We start from the raw sequence: 16732 nt of genomic DNA, 5'->3' as shown, positions 1-16732 counted from the left end.
GGGGTCACGTCCTCTGAGAGAACGCTCTCAAGGTCAACGGGGTCACGTCCTCTGAGAGAACGCTCTCAAGGTCAACGGGGTCACGTCCTCTGAGAGAACGCTCTCAAGGTCAACGGGGTCGGGACCAAAGGGGCTTTGCTTGAGTGTCGGTTCTCGCATGTCGGTTATGGCATGCCCGTTCTCGTGTGTCGGTTCTAGAACGCGTGTCGGTTCTAGAACGCGTGTCGGTTCTCGCGTGACGAGGCTCCGTACAGCGAGCAGCTGCATCTTCAGCTATGTCAACATGTTCAGACATGATCTGGTCTGAAGCTGCGTCTGAAGCTGCGTCTGAAGCTGCGTCTGAAGCTGCGTGAACGACTCCATGAATAAAGTCCAGACGGCGCAGCAGGAGGCGCGAGGCCAGAGGGATCGGGACTTCTTGAGGACCTCTCTGGATTAACCCACGTAGGCAACATATATATTTTAAGTGCACTGACGACGTCAATAGTTACCCAAGATGTGCTTGCAGATGGCAAAAGGTGATTTTGACTTCCTGAAGGAGAGGAAGATGTGTTCAGCATGCTGCCTCTGCTCTGTGCTGACCATGGACGGCGGGGCCTGGGAACACAAACAACATGGACACAACACGTTGATGTATTTATACCAACTTCTGTCTTCCATCTGTGAGACTGAAGATTTTGATTCGAGGAATATATTTTATTTGATGAGAAATGGATTACATTTTTTTTAAAAGTACTAATTAACTCCGATTAGAAGATTGGTGTGTGTACCAATACATCTTTAATAATATGATCTACTTTGTCTATTTAATACACAGTAAACAACCACTCAATACTTATAATCTACTATGACCATTTGATATGCATACACAGTAAACAACCACCCAATACATGTATACTTTTAATCTACAAATTTACCCATTCAACAGTTATACCATTTGTGTTTCTTTACAATCTGCAGACAAACATATATATATATATGTGTGTATATATATATAAATATTTACTATTTTTCTTTTTTACAATCTTTCTTTAATTTTTTTTAATACAATCATTTTCTTTTATTCAATCTTTCATTTCTTTCTGTGTTTTACCTGCTGACTTATATATCTATATGTGTATATATATACATATAGATATATATATATACACACATATATATATATATACACACACATATATCCACACATATATATATATTAGGGCTGTCAATCGATTAAAAAAAATTAACTAATTAATCGCACATTTTGAAATTCATTAATCGCAATTAAAAGTTAAAAGTTAAAAGTTCATTCTTTTTAAAGACCAAACTTCACACAGAGCTGTGTTTCAAAGAGGCTCCTACCTATAAAGTGCCAGCGAGGTATTTAATATTGTGGATGATAAATTGTTTCTTCAGTGAAACATCAGATTAGTAAAAAAAAAGAAGTATATTGAGACCCCATTGGTCCTGTCATCTTTAACATTGAGCAGCAGAACCAGTGGCCTTGGTAACTGACTGACATTCACATATGTCACGTTCACCCTCTGGAGGCTGGGGGCATTTTATACATTTTACAACAACAACAAAATTCACCTTTTAAAGGCGTTTGCATGTGACACATACCCACGTGTTCTACATCAAACATTCCAGAACAATCTCAGCTCTATTCAATGAGGCTCATTGTCCTCGCGCCGTGTTCTCTGCTCTCTGACTGACAGGCTGCTAATGAGCCTCACCTGTGAGGTGGGAGGTCCTTTGTGATTTACTGAGTGTTCATTGGTTGTTTTTTCCCCAAAATGTTGACAGACAAACGGATTGACCAATCACGGTGAAGGTTTCGTGTGTCGCGTTCTCTCCGCGCCGCGTCCCCCGACACGTCGCCCCTCCGTGCCTCTGTGTCTCAGAGGGGGAGACGGGAGGAAGGAGGAGCAGGAGGAAACCCGACTGATTCATCCACGAGTTAAACTGATTTCTGCTCCTTATTTTCGCGGAGAAATAATTTTTTTAATAACGGAAAGTGTTAAACCGTACTGCCGCGGTTTGACACTCAGAGTGAAAAAACTTCAAGGCACATCGGAAGTAAACAAAGTTGCTTTAATTGCGTTAAAATATTTTAGTGCGTTAACGCGGCCAAATTAATCGCATAGATTAACACGTTAACGCTGACAGCCCTAATATATATATATACACACATACATATATATACACACATATATATATATATTAGTGAAAAATAACACGTTAACACGACTCCGATCTCCGTCTCGCCCCCCCCCCCCTTGCTCACCAGTGTGCGATGCGCGCACACTGGTGAGCAAGTTATGTGCATCCCTGTGTATAAATGCATATATCCGTCTTTTGTCATAAATCTTTATGTTCTCACAAAAATATACCGAGAATATCGGTAATATGTGATTAATCATGATTAATCCACAGAAACCTGTGATTAATTTGATTACAATTTGTAATCGTTTCACAGCCCTAATATATATAGAAATATATACACACACACACATATATATAACACATATATATGTGTATATATATGTGTGTATATACATATATATAAAAAGGATCAATAACCAACAACATAAGGACCTGTGTTTCAGCTGCTTAGTGGAACGTAATAGTTCAATGTGACGCATCTCTGCTCAGCTCACCTTGGTTACAGCTTTAGACACTCCTAACCCCTGTTGTGAGCTCACGTAAAGCAGCCGAAGGTGTCGTGGTGTTTTTCCGGGCACCAAAACACACGGTATACATCGTGACCCACAACACCTACAGCGAAGCCCACCGTCCAGCTGCTGGGCGACCACGTGACGGTAAAACGAGTCACGTGGAGCTCCTATTCCACTTAAAAAACAGTTGTTGTTTTTACATTTAAATGACGCAGGCAGTTTAGTAATTATAACACGGGAAAAGAAGCAACATGGCAGAAAGGGACGAGGCTGTAGCTCAAGTACCCATCACACACACACACAGTCATGACATGCACGTGGAGGTTAATGGAGGCTGAGGGGGCTCGTGCGGGTGAGGGGGCAGCAGCCCTTGGCCGTAAAGAAGCAAACTTAACGGCTGAGCGCGAGCCGCCGAAGTTCAGAACGTCCGCGCGCGAGGGGACGGTTGGTCGCGTTTAAACGGACGTGATGGCGGCTGGTCGATGCTTTAAAGACGGAGAGAGAGAGAGTAAGAAAGAAGAGAACCGAGGGGGGATAGTGGGGTTCTGTGCGGGGCGGGGAGACTGATGCCGCTCACGCTCCGCTTCAACGGGACACACCTGAACACATATGACAACAGAAAAGAAGAAACTTGGTAGAGTCGTCGCGCGCGCCCCCCCCGTCCGCTAAACTCCTCGCGAGGCGAAGTGGGCGCGAACGTCCCGCGCGCCTCCGTCATGGCGGCCGAACGAAACCCGGTCAACAGCTCACCATTAAAACTTTGGCAGCGCTTTCCAGCTGTGTGATCACTTCTGGTGCACCGAGCGCCGCCATCGTCGTCGTCCCTTTCCGATGACGCGCTGTGCGCGCTCTGCATTGTGGGAGCTCAGCTGGTACCCGGCAGGGGGGGGGGGGTAATATTGTACTTACATACGATGTTGTGGGTACTTTAAGTTTAGTTTAATCCAGATTTTTTTGTGCAATATTACTTATTACAGATTAGTTAATAAATATATATATCATTGTTTATTTATATTGATATATGAAATATCTTTATAATACTTTAAACTAGATTCGTTTTTTGTAATGATCTATATAATTGATTAGTTTATCTATATTTTATATATTATAATTGATCTTTTAACGTTTACATATATATTTGATTATTGTTTTTAATTATGTATATTTACATCTATAAATTGTACTTATTTATATATTTTATAATTGATACATTTGATTAAAATGATATACGATGGAAACAGTTTTTTCTTTCTCGTGAGTTCAATTTTACTTGGAAAATATCTAAATTTAAACTTGTATTAATCAGAAAACCAACGAGCCCAAGTTAGTTAATTTAATTTATAATTTTGTACGCATTTTTACAAATTCTCAGTTCATACATGAATGTAGAAAAGAAGAGATATGTTCACACGATAAGGGGGTGGCGGAGCTCTGGGGCCCTTGAGCAAGGCACTGCACCATGATGGATGCTGCTCTCACGGGTAACACCGGCTTTGTTCACCTGCAGCTTGTTGTTGTGAAATAAAAGAAATTGCAATATTTTTTAATACTTTTTTTGGTATTGAGTAAACAAATAAATGCATTACATTTTATATTTTGAGAAAAACAAATCAGAGGGAAGTCTTGTACTCTTTACAAATTTATTTAAATCACATTAAACATACAAGACAACGTTCTACAACAAAGGTGTATTACACATTTAGAATACTTTATCGATCACAAGCAAACCATATATAAAGTATATAAACACAAATGCATAAACCTTGCTCATTAATTCTTAAAAACGGGCCACTCGGTCCAAATAGAGTACTTCCCCTTTAAATATACTCTGATGCTCTTTTGTCTTCTTCAGGGTTTGAATGCCATGAATACTTCACGGGTCTCACCGCGGCTCTCAAAAGACACGAAAGACCCCGCGACGTGTGCTCTGGATCTAGTTGTGTGTGTGTGCGTGACCTCTGGTGACCCTCCTCTAGAGGTCCGTGCACAGCTTGTACACCGAGCCGCTGCTCCGGGCCCCCCCCGTGGGCTCCAGCCTCTTCAGCTCCACCAGACACAGGACGTACAGCGGCGTCTTGGTCCCTGTGGCGCAGACCCGGCTCAGGTCCTTCATGCTGAACTCCGTCTGATGACCTGCACAGTCAGGGGGTCAGGTCAGGATCAGGTCAGGATCAGGGGGCCAGGTCAGGATCAGGGGGCGAGGAGAGGATCAGGGGCGAGAGGAACTTGAAGGATGACCCACCGCGCCCGTCCCTGGTGAACTTGTTGATGTTGAACACGGCCAGGTTCAGCTGCACCAGAGTCATCTGCTTCATGTACTTCGGTAAGTTCTGGTACTCCCTGTGCGACACCTCGGACACCCTCACAGAACTGGGGGTGGGGGTGTACATCTGGATGTCAACAACAACACGAGGGTGACAACAATAGAGGAAATAAATCTTATAAGACACGAGGACCAGAACGTCACCTGACTGGATGAATCTTCGGCCGGACGCTGGGCTGCACCACGGCCGTGACCGTCCTCTTCATCGGGTCCTTGGTCAGGAGCTTCAGAACAAAATTATGTAGCTACATTATTATTTTTTATATTAAAATGTATGCATACACATTATATATATATACAGGACTGTCTCAGAAAATTAGAATATTGTGATAAAGTTCTTTATTTTCTGTAATGCAATTAAAAAAACACAAATGTCATGCATTCTGGATTCATTACAAATCAACTGAAATATTGCAAGCCTTTTATTCTTTTAATATTGCTGATTATGGCTTACAGCTTAAGAAAACTCTAAAATCCTATCTCATAAAATTTTAATATTTCCTCAGACCAAGTAAAAAAAAAAGATTTATAACAGCTGAGTGTTTGTCAAGGCTCAGGAAACCCTTGCAGGTGTTTCGAGTTAATTAGACAATTCAAGTGATTTGTTTAATACCCTACTAGTATACTTTTTCATGATATTCTAATATTTAGAGATAGGATATTTGACTTTTCTTAAGCTGTAAGCCATAATCAGCAATATTAAAAGAATAAAAGGCTTGCAATATTTCAGTTGATTTGTAATGAATCCAGAATGCATGACATTTTTGTTTTTTTAATTGCATTACAGAAAATAAAGAACTTAATTACAATATTCTAATTTTCTGAGACAGTCCTGTATATAATATGTATGCATTATTTTTGTATATATATCTAATACACATTTTCATGATGTCGATCGCGGTCGCCGCAGAGATCCGATGCCGGTCTGCGCGCATGGAAAGTCACTAGCAGCCCCCCCCCCCACCCCACCCCCCCGTCAACAACTCTTCTCGGAGCTCTTGCCTGTCTTGAGAGCCCTGTATATATACACTACCGTTCAAAAGTTTGGGATCACCCAGACAATTTCGTGTCTTCCATGAAAAATCACACTTTTATTTATCAAATGAATATAAAATATAGTCAAGACATTGACAAGGTTAGAAATAATGATTAATATTTGAAATATTAATTTTGTTCTACAAACTTCAAGCTCAAAGGAAGGCCAGTTGTAAAGCTTATATCACCAGCATAACTGTTTTCAGCTGTGCTAACATAATTGCACGTGTTTTCTAATCAGACATTAGTCTTCTAAGGCGATTAGCAAACACAATGTATCATTAGAACACTGGAGTGATAGTTGATGGAAATGGGCCTCTATACACCTGGAGATATTTCATTAAAAATCAGACACTTCCACCTAGAGTAGTCATTTACCACATTAACAATGTAGAGAGTATATTTCTGATTAATTTAATGTTATCTTTATTGAAAAAACAGTGCTTTTCTTTGAAAAATAAAGTCATTTCTAAGTGATCCCAAACTTTTGAACGGTAGTGTATATATGTGATTAATCCACAGAAACCTGTGATTAACCTGATTAAAAATTGTAATCGTTTCACAGCCCTAATATATATATGTTAAAAAAAATATATAATAAAAAATAAAAATATATGTATATTAGATATATACAAAAATAATGCATATATATATATAGACACACAAACACACACGTGAAAAATAATGAGGAAAGCGTTCTAATGTATAAAAGCAGGAGCACTGAAGCTCTGTTATTTCTGCTCTCGTGTGAACAATACTAACGACGAGGAGCCGTGGATGTGTTCACAGAAGTCAGAAGAGAGAAGGAGGATTTAAACAAACGGGAACGCTTCATCAGAAACACTCGGGAAAAAAATAAATTAAAGATGGAACTTAAACTGCCGGAAGAAGAAGAAGAGGAGTTTCATAGCTTTAAATTAAAAAGAGCAAAATCACCACGAAAACATGACAGTTGACGTATAAATCAAAGAGCTGCCGTGTAAAGTTCTCACTTTACAGATGTCCTGCGTCACGGAGCCGAGGTCGCCGACCTCCTGGTAGTCCATGGGCAGGTGGGGGGTCCCGAGGCGGAACTCCTGCGTGGGCCCGTCCAGGTCGCCGGCCTCCTCGGTCCTCCGCTGCAGTCCAGCGCTCCTCTGGAGGTTTTGGGCAAATCAAAAGACGTTGAGCGTCACCCATCGGGCCCGCGGGCCGCAGGTTGAGCCCCATTCATCCGAGGAGGGGGGAGAGTCTTACGGTTTGTAAAGAAATCCCCAGAACGGACTCCAGGACGGGCATCTCCGGCATCGGGCCGTCCTCCGGGGCCGTGACGCACACGTCCGGCTCGCCGCGTCCCCGCGCGGAGACGGACGCCGCCGCGTCTCGAGGAGACGGCTGGTCGGCCTCCGTGTCGGTCGGCTCGGGCTGCAGTGCATTCTGGGAACGCACAGGTGCAAAAACTCTAAGCTCGGAGGAAATAAATGACTAAAATTCCCTCCCTCCCTCCCCCCCCCCACACACACACCTTCCTGGAGGGGCCCAGGCGGCTCAGGTGCGGGGTCTGCAGCACCGGGGGCTCGGGCGTGGTCGGCAGGTGTGCAGGCCGAGCCGGGGATTGTGGGTCGGCGGCGCTCTGTGCCGGCGGGGAGCGGCGAGCGGCGGGCTTGGTGATCTTTAACCCCGGGATGCAGAACACGGGCGGCTCCGGAGACTCCAGGATCGGAGCTGAAGGAAGACGAGAGGAAACTTTTAAATAAGTTCAAGAGATAAACATCGGATGTCTGGCTTCGTTCAACAAGAAGAAGTTCCTCTTTAAAAATAAAGACCGTAGATTTTGTTTAGGCAAAGTTCTTGTGCTTTTAAAATGTGCAAGCTTAAAAAAATATATATAAAAATGTGTATATGTATAAATAAATAAATGTTCCGAGAATATTTTTCACATATATATATATATAAAACTAAATATGTATATAGATAAATGTAGAAATATATACAAATAAATATAAACAAATATATATCTATAAAATGTGAATATTTTTCAAAATATATAAATCTAAATGTATATAAATAAATAGATTTATAAAAATAAATAAATATATTGAAATAGATATTATATAAATAAAAATATGAAAATGCAATTCATTGAAAGAATTATAATATTGAAAGATATTCTATCTGCACTAGTATTAAGAATATAAATGATAAGGAGTTGTGGACGCGTCATAAGAGTGAAGGAGGTTCGACCAATGGGAACGCTTCAGCAGAAAATCAGGATTTCCGTACCCTTGGTGTGTGAAGTCCCTCCCAGAGCGTTCCCCGGCGGGACGAGAGGCCTGGCAAAGACACGGGACACTCGTAAAGCGCTCGTACAGATAGAGGTCAGAGGTCAGAGGTCACGCTCCACCTTTGGGGCTTGTCGACGTTCTTCCGGAGCAGATCCATCGTGAAGTCGTTGTTCGGGAACGCGGCGCCGCGCTCCGGGAGGTCGAAGCCGCCGGACGCCGGCCGCGGCTCGTCATCGTCCATCCGCAGGGCGCACTTGGGCGTCAGCAGCGTGGGCGTGGCGGGGAAGGGGCGGGGCAGGCGCAGCCGGGGCATCGGGGACACCTCGGGGCCGCAGCCCGCCCCGGCCAACGCCCTCATGGCCACCTTGGAGAGGCCGAAATCGTAGAGCTGCGGCGTTCGCAGCGCGTCGGCGAAGGGCGGCGTTCCCGGCAGCGGGGGGGAGGAGCCACGACCCGCGCCGTCCTCCCGGGTCTCTCCATCATCCGCCGCTTCCTCTTCGGCCTCTGCGTCGGGACAAACGGTCACATGACGTGTTGCCGTGACTGTCTTCAGTAGCTCCTCCCCCCGGCGTGCCTTACCGGCGGGCCCCCGGGGGTCTCGGGGGGGCTGGTAGCCGTACTTCTCCCAGTGGCCCCTCAGCGTCTGCTTGTCCGTGGCGACCCGTTGCGCCATGACCCGACAGGCCGCGATGAAGCCGGCCACCTCGCTCTCCTGACCCGTCAGCTCAGACAACTGACCCTGGATCTGCGTCTGTGTGGCGGGAGGAAACAAGAGCCCATCACACTAAAGTCAAGTTTCACAATAAAGTAAAAACTTAAAAGGTGTCGAATAAAGTTTCACAATAAAGTTTTACAATAAATTTAAGTTTTACAATAAAGTAAAGTTTTAAAATAAAGATGTACAATAAATTAACGTTTTAAAATAAAGTTTCACAAAAAAGGTGTACAATAAAGTTTCACAATAAAGTTACCTGCTGTATTAATTAGGTGAGGAATAAACTGACAGTTTTTAGCCCTTTTAAATTAATTATTGAATAATTAATGACATCATGTTCAAAAGGAGTTAGGCCTACACAACAACAACAACAACAACCGTACCTTGAGGCCGCCGACGTCACACATCACGTCGTGATACGCTCGCGAGGCTTTCGCTGTGGCGTCTGAAACGCGACACAACGAGTTATAACCAGTTAGTCCCGGGTATACCGACAGGCCCCCGGTGTATACCGACAGGACCCCGGGGGTTAACCGACAGGCCCCCGGTGGTCACTCACCGCCATCCCCGTCGTCGTCGCGGTTCTCGAACCGGCTCTGGAGCTTCGCCGTTTCGGACTCGAGCGTCAGCGCCATCTTCCTCAGCGCGGTGAAGAACCGGGCCGTCGGCTCCATGGCTGTTTCACGTGTGTAATGATGTAAAATAATAATATTAACCGGTTACTCCACCGAGCAGACCGTTTGTTTACTTTCTCTCCGTTTCGATTTTGCCGCCTTTGTTATATCCGGTTTCAACCGGAAGTGTCGTCATCGTTTTTCTTCTTCTTTTTTTAGGTTTTATTGGCGGTAGCCAATACCGCCGCCACCTGATATATATATAATAATTATTATTTATATATATATATATATACTGTTCCAATCGCAGAACAAACAACCCTTCACGGGGAAAAAAGGGAAGAAACCTGAACAAAAGGGAAAAAACGGTCTATCATATATATATATAAATATATATATATATATATATACATTAAACAACAAAATAATGTATTATACTATATATATATATGTGTATATATATTCATATTAACAAACACAAAACAAACTACACTATTTTTAAAAAGCGCATCGTCTCTTCATGGGTTATAGGTGCTTACATTTACAAAGTCTGTCAAGTGTGTTTGACGCACACACACACACACACACACACACACAAAGCAAGTACTGTATACAAATAAGAAATAAAACAAAAACATGCAGTTCGACCTATGAATACAAAACATGTACAAACAAATAAATATAACAATCAAAATACAAAAGCTACCCAATAGAAGTGAACTTCATGCAGAATGGGTGATTTCATAATAATGTCTCTTATATCCTGCTTTATCATTAGTTAGTTAGTTAGGCCTTTGTATTCCTCTCGGAACATGGGCCATTGATGAATTGTTTCCACCCTCGTCTGTCCTGAGCCATCCTCTGCTTTATCATTATTGATGCATTAATGTTGCTGCTGGTAAAGCTGGAATACATGTTATCCTGTAATGAGTCCATGCAGCCAGAAGGTGGCGCTGTTTCCCATCACACAACAGAGTCAGGACATGTGACCTTCGTTCAGGTCTAAATGTACTTGGACCTCCCAATAATATATATTAATATAAATATACCACAGCCTCAGAGTCAAAAACAGATTACACAATTATGAAAAAATACTTTTTTAATCTAGAATTAATCTACATGAGAATCCAGACAATAATAGTAATAATAGTAATAATAACGATAATAGAAATAATAATAACTATAATAGTAATAGTCATATTAATAATAATAGTAATAATAGTAATACTAGTAATAATAATAATAGCAATAATAATAATTTTACAACTGCAAAGAGACAAACATTTGACGACAGAGATGCAAAAAAAAGAAGAATTTTGGAGCAAAAAAAAAAAAGGCATAAATCTTTCTTCATTCACTTCCATAAACATCTTTTTAAATAGTGCATTTGAGGTTAATTAAATGTTAAAAATAAAAATGACAAATAATGTCATTGTCATGAACGACTTGAATCCCAAACATGAAGGCAGCTCCTTCAACACGAGGTTAACCCTGTGTGATGACATCACCACTGAGTCCACACCAGAACCGCTATCAGACTCCCGGTCCTGTATAAATACGGGACACGCCGTGAAGGTCAGAGCAAAACCTGCAGCCGGACCCAGAGAGGTGAGTCTGACCACAGCTCCAGAACCCAGCGCGGCGTTCTCGTGAATTCACACCCGCTCCTTTCTTCTCGTCAGCCATGGCGATGTTTGGAAAGGTGTTGGAGCCGGTGGGCTACATGCAGACCGTGAGGGTCCTGGTCCAGAGCATCTGCTCCTATCTGGGCGGCAGCGCCACGGCGGAGGAGAGCGCGGCGGCCCAGAAGGACCTGGACCACATCGACCAGGAGCTGGGGGCCTCGAGCCACGGCCTGCTGGACGACCAGGAGGTCCACCGGCTGGAGGACGACCTGGCCGTGGTGTACTACCAGCTGGGCGCGGCGGTGAGGAACACGGGCTTTTATTCTGGAGGGGACAGTCTAATATCAGGCTTAGTGAGGGAGTGTTTTATTGTGAAGTTCACGATAGCCTGGCGTGCATATTTTATACAAGATAATGCCTCGTTGCATATTTCAGAACACTTGTAATGCAAGAAAGATAATTGTCTTATTTTAAATAATGAACTGGGGAAGATTCAAAGATGCAAAGTACGACTTCAAAGAACAACAGAACCACAAACAGTCACAACACGACTTCAAAGAGTCGCAACACAACTTCAAAGAAACACAAAGAGTCGCAACACGACTTCAAAGAAACACAAAACGACTTCAAAGAAACAACACGACTACAAAGAAACACAACTTCAAAGAGTCACAACACGACTTCAAAAAGTCACAACACAACTTCAAATAAACACAACACAACTTCAAAGAGTCACAACACGACTTCAAACAGTCACAACACAACTACAAATAAACACAGCACGACTTCAAAGAAACACAACACAACTTCAAAGAGTCACAACACGACTTCAAAGAGTCACACCACGACTTCAAAGAGTTACAACACGACTTCAAAGTCACAACACGACTTCAAATAAACAAAGAGTCACAACACGACTTCAAAGAGTCACAACACGACTTCAAATAAACAAAGAGTCACAACACGACTTCAAAGAGTCACAACACAACTTCAAATAAACAAAGAGTCACAACACGACTTCAAAGAGTCACAACACGACTTCAAAGAGTCACAACACGACCTTCAGTCCTTCTTGTGAGACACGTGCTGCTCAAGGTCACCACGTCTAAAGGACTTTAACTTAGTTTCAAAGAAGCATGGATCTCATTTCCGGTTGCTAGTTTGACTTCTCTGTGTCTTCGATGAACTACAAAGGATGTGGCAGAATAAAACTAACCCGAGGGAAGAGAACGACCAGCTGTGGAGCGACGTTGAGGAGAGGAGAGCTCTCCCATGTAGCGTCGGGCTCAGAGCGTTACGTAAACGTGTGACGGAGCATCTGTCCCTGTTGACTGGCTCATGTGTTTTAGTTCCTGTTTCATTATTTAAATGAGGAGAATTATCTTCAATGGGCTCAGAGAGTCTCCTCTTTTCAAATGGAGAAAATAAAAACCTTCCATTTGTTCCAAGTGATCTGAACTCACAGCTGTTCAGTGTCTGGGTGTTGGAGTGAAGAAAGACAAGTCTTCCTCAGTAAATACACAAGAGACTCACAACACAGCTACAAAGAGACACAAACAAACTACAGAGACACAAAACAACTACAAAGAGAAACAAGACAACTACAAAGAGACAAACACTAACTACAAAGAGACACACAAGAACTACAAAGAGACATACAACAAATACAAAGAGACACACAACTACAAAGAGACACACAATAACTACAAAGAGATACAACTACAAAGAGACAAACACTAACTACAAAGAGACACAACTACAAAGAGACACACAATAACTACAAAGAGACACAACACAGCTACAAAGAGACAAACACTAACAACAAAGAGACACAACACAACTACAAAGAGACACAAAACTACAAAGAGAAACAAGACAACTACAAAGAGACACACAAGAACTACACAAATGACAGAGACAAACACTAACTACAAAGAGACACAACTACAAAGAGACACACAATAACTACAAAGAGACACACAATAACTACAAAGAGACACACAACAACTACAAAGAGAAACAACACAGCTACAAAGAGACACACAACTACAAAGAGACACAACACAACTACAAAGAGACACACAACTACAAAGAGACACAACACAACTACAAAGAGAGACACAACTACAAAGAGACACAACACAACTACAAAGAGACACAAAACTACAAAGAGAAACAAGACAACTACAAAGAGACACACAAGAACTACACAAACGACAGAGACAAACACTAACTACAAAGAGACACAACTACAAAGAGACACACAATAACTACAAAGAGACACACAATAACTACAAAGAGACACACAACAACTACAAAGAGAAACAACACAGCTACAAAGAGACACACAACTACAAAGAGACACAACACAACTACAAAGAGACACACAACTACAAAGAGACACAACACAACTACAAAGAGAGACACAACACAACTACAATGAGACACAAACAAACTACAGAGACACAAAACAACTACAAAGAGACACAACACAACTACAAAGAGACAGGAAAAAACACGAATATTCTCATCAAATTGCCCACGACACAAGACATATGATGCTGTTGTATAAATAATGTAATGTCTCTCCCCCCCCCCCCCCCTCCCCCCAGGTGCGGGCGCAGCCAGCGTTCACCCAGAGGGAGACGGAGGTGTTCCTGCAGTACTTCCAGGACCACCGTCTGGAGCGCCAGCTCACGGCGCTCTACGGCCGCCTGATGGGCGTGTCGGCGCTCACCGACCAGCCCGCGCTGCTGGAGGAGCTCATCCTGAGCCGCAAGCCCAAGCGCTGGGAGATGAGGGAGTTCTGCGTCAAGGTGGGCGGGGGGGGGGGGGGGGGTCATTAAAGTTTTATTTCACAACTCATTATACAAGGGCAAGCAGCCCTGCAGGACACCTGAGATGACACAGCAATATGACACACACACGCACACACACACACACACACACACACGCACACGCACACGCACACACACGCACACACACATGCACACACACGCACACACACACACACACACACACGCACACACACGCACACACACACACACACACACACACACACACACACACACGCACACGCACGGGGAGGACAAATGACAAAAAGTTAAATTCGGCCTAACTGATGACTACATGCTACATACTGTATGATGTATGCTACATGCTACATCCTACATGCTGTATGCTACATAATGTATGCTACATGCTACATGATGTATGCTATATGCTGCATAATGTATGCTACATGATGTATGCTATATGCTGCATAATGTATGCTACATGCTACATAATGTATTATACATGCTACATGATGTATTCTACATGCTACATAATGTATGCTACATGCTGTATGCTATATGCTACATAATGTATTATATATGCTACATAATGTATGCTACATGCTGTATGCTATATGCTACATAATGTATTATATATGCTACATAATGTATGCGACATGCTACATGATGTATGCTACATGCTACATAATGTATGCTACAGGATGTATGCTACATTCTACATAATGTATGCTACATGCTGTATGCTACATAATGTATGCTACATGCTGTATGATGTATGCTGTTGATTATAATGAAATACACACAAGTATTAAGACGCTATCCGTCAGACATAAGTTCATCAAATGTGAAGCAAAGAAACTGAATCTGAGGATACATTTATGAGATATTAAGTTTATGAGATGATAAGTTTATGAGATGATAAGTCTATGAGATGATAAGTTTATGAGATATTAAGTTTATGAGATATTAAGTTTATGAGATGATAAGTCTATGAGATGATAAGTTTATGAGATGATAAGTTTATGATAAGTTGATGCGACGCTGTGCAGGATGAAATATATTGAGACGGCTTTGACAGAAGCGACATGGAGGAGATGCATCCTGATGGAGCTGCATCCTGATGGAGATGCATCCTGATGGAGATGCATCCTGATGGAGCTGCATCCTGATGGAGATGCATCCTGATGGAGATGCATCCTGATGGAGCTGCATCCTGATGGAGCTGCATCCTGATGGAGATGCATCCTGATGGAGCTGCATCCTGATGGAGATGCATCCTGATGGAGATGCATCCTGATGGAGATGCATCCTGATGGAGCTGCATCCTGATGGAGATGCATCCTGATGGAGATGCATCCTGATGGAGCTGCATCCTGATGGAGATGCATCCTGATGGAGATGCATCCTGATGGAGATGCATCCTGATGGAGCTGCATCCTGATGGAGATGCATCCTGATGGAGATGCATCCTGATGGAGCTGCATCCTGATGGAGATGCATCCTGATGGAGATGCATCCTGATGGAGCTGCATCCTGATGGAGCTGCATCCTGATGGAGCTGCATCCTGATGGAGCTGCATCCTGATGGAGATGCATCCTGATGGAGCTGCATCCTGATGGAGATGCATCCTGATGGAGATGCATCCTGATGGAGCTGCATCCTGATGGAGCTGCATCCTGATGGAGCTGCATCCTGATGGAGCTGCATCCTGATGGAGCTGCATCCTGATGGAGCTGCATCCTGATGGAGATGCATCCTGATGGAGCTGCATCCTGATGGAGATGCATCCTGATGGAGATGCATCCTGATGGAGCTGCATCCTGATGGAGATGCATCCTGATGGAGATGCATCCTGATGGAGTGAACACGCTGCGCTGACCTGTCGTCTTCCTGGTTGCGGCGTCGGTTCGTTCCCTGAACGCACCTTCATACGTTTATCACCCACCAAAGAGAGTTCAGCTTTCAGGACTTATTTCCCTTTTGGAGCTTTCTCTGTGATTTATTTAGTGTTGACTTGACCAAGATCACCCCATGTGACTCCATGGTCAACTTTCATTACTCCACCTGCCCGAGTGCCCTTGAGCAAGACACACATGTGAATGAGTGGACCGTAATAGATGCTGCAGAGGTCAGGAAATGGCTCATGACATCAAAGGATTTAAGGGTTTAACCAACGTTTATTAAACTCTATGTCAACGACATCTACAACCAGAGACACACACAACTGCTGAGAGAAGCACAACTACAAAGACACACAACTACAGAGACACACAACTACAAAGACACACAACTACAGAGACACACAACTACAAAGACACACAGCTACAAAGACACACAACTACAAAGACACACAACTACAGAGACACACAACTACAAAGACACACAACTACAAAGACACACATACAGAGACACACAACTACAGAGACACACAACTACAAAGACACACAACTACAAAGACACACAGCTACAAAGACACACAACTACAAAGACACACAGCTACAGAGACACACAACTACAAAGACACACAACTACAGAGACACACACCTACAAAGACACACAACTACAAAGACACACAACTGCAAAGACACACCTACAGAGACACACAACTACAGAGACACACAACTACAAAGACACACAACTACAAAGACACACAACTACAGAGAAACACAACTACAAAGACACACAACCAGAAAGACACAC

The 16732-nt window shown here is 43.0% G+C and overlaps 3 protein-coding genes across 4 annotated transcripts in view; 1 reads left to right on the top strand and 2 right to left on the bottom strand.

Annotated features, from left to right (window-relative positions):
- The window catches only part of xpo4 (exportin 4), a 41038-nt gene extending 37544 nt beyond the window's left edge, over window positions 1-3494 (bottom strand). The window contains exons 1-2 of the mRNA XM_056428857.1: window positions 3411-3494; window positions 492-597 (exon numbers count right to left, since the gene is read on the bottom strand). Of these exons, the coding sequence (XP_056284832.1) occupies window positions 492-597; window positions 3411-3473 (169 nt within the window). The 5' untranslated portion in view covers window positions 3474-3494. The remainder of the gene's footprint in view (window positions 1-491; window positions 598-3410) is intronic.
- A 787-nt stretch (window positions 3495-4281) lies between these two features.
- Window positions 4282-16732, bottom strand: part of hcn5 (hyperpolarization activated cyclic nucleotide-gated potassium channel 5) — a 41857-nt gene continuing 29406 nt past the window's right edge. Inside the window, exons 10-20 of one of the 2 annotated variants that reach the window (XM_056425817.1) lie at window positions 9557-9673; window positions 9381-9442; window positions 8862-9033; window positions 8402-8786; window positions 8281-8330; window positions 7523-7722; window positions 7255-7434; window positions 7011-7154; window positions 5128-5228; window positions 4903-5030; window positions 4282-4793 (exon numbers count right to left, since the gene is read on the bottom strand). In XM_056425817.1, the coding sequence (XP_056281792.1) occupies window positions 4633-4793; window positions 4903-5030; window positions 5128-5228; window positions 7011-7154; window positions 7255-7434; window positions 7523-7722; window positions 8281-8330; window positions 8402-8786; window positions 8862-9033; window positions 9381-9442; window positions 9557-9673 (1700 nt within the window). In that variant the 3' untranslated portion in view covers window positions 4282-4632. The remainder of the gene's footprint in view (window positions 4794-4902; window positions 5031-5127; window positions 5229-7010; window positions 7155-7254; window positions 7435-7522; window positions 7723-8280; window positions 8331-8401; window positions 8787-8861; window positions 9034-9380; window positions 9443-9556; window positions 9674-16732) is intronic. The other variant, XM_056425827.1, reaches the window with a different exon arrangement.
- LOC130201118 (uncharacterized) overlaps window positions 11243-16732 on the top strand; it is a 9164-nt gene continuing 3674 nt past the window's right edge. The window contains exons 1-2 of the mRNA XM_056425841.1: window positions 11243-11538; window positions 13849-14052. Coding sequence (XP_056281816.1) covers window positions 11296-11538; window positions 13849-14052 — 447 coding nt within the window. The 5' untranslated portion in view covers window positions 11243-11295. The remainder of the gene's footprint in view (window positions 11539-13848; window positions 14053-16732) is intronic.

The sequence above is a fragment of the Pseudoliparis swirei genome, chromosome 2 (assembly GCF_029220125.1).
Source record: "Pseudoliparis swirei isolate HS2019 ecotype Mariana Trench chromosome 2, NWPU_hadal_v1, whole genome shotgun sequence".
Lineage (NCBI taxonomy): Eukaryota > Metazoa > Chordata > Actinopteri > Perciformes > Liparidae > Pseudoliparis > Pseudoliparis swirei.
This window is presented reverse-complemented; position numbering and strand designations above follow the sequence as displayed.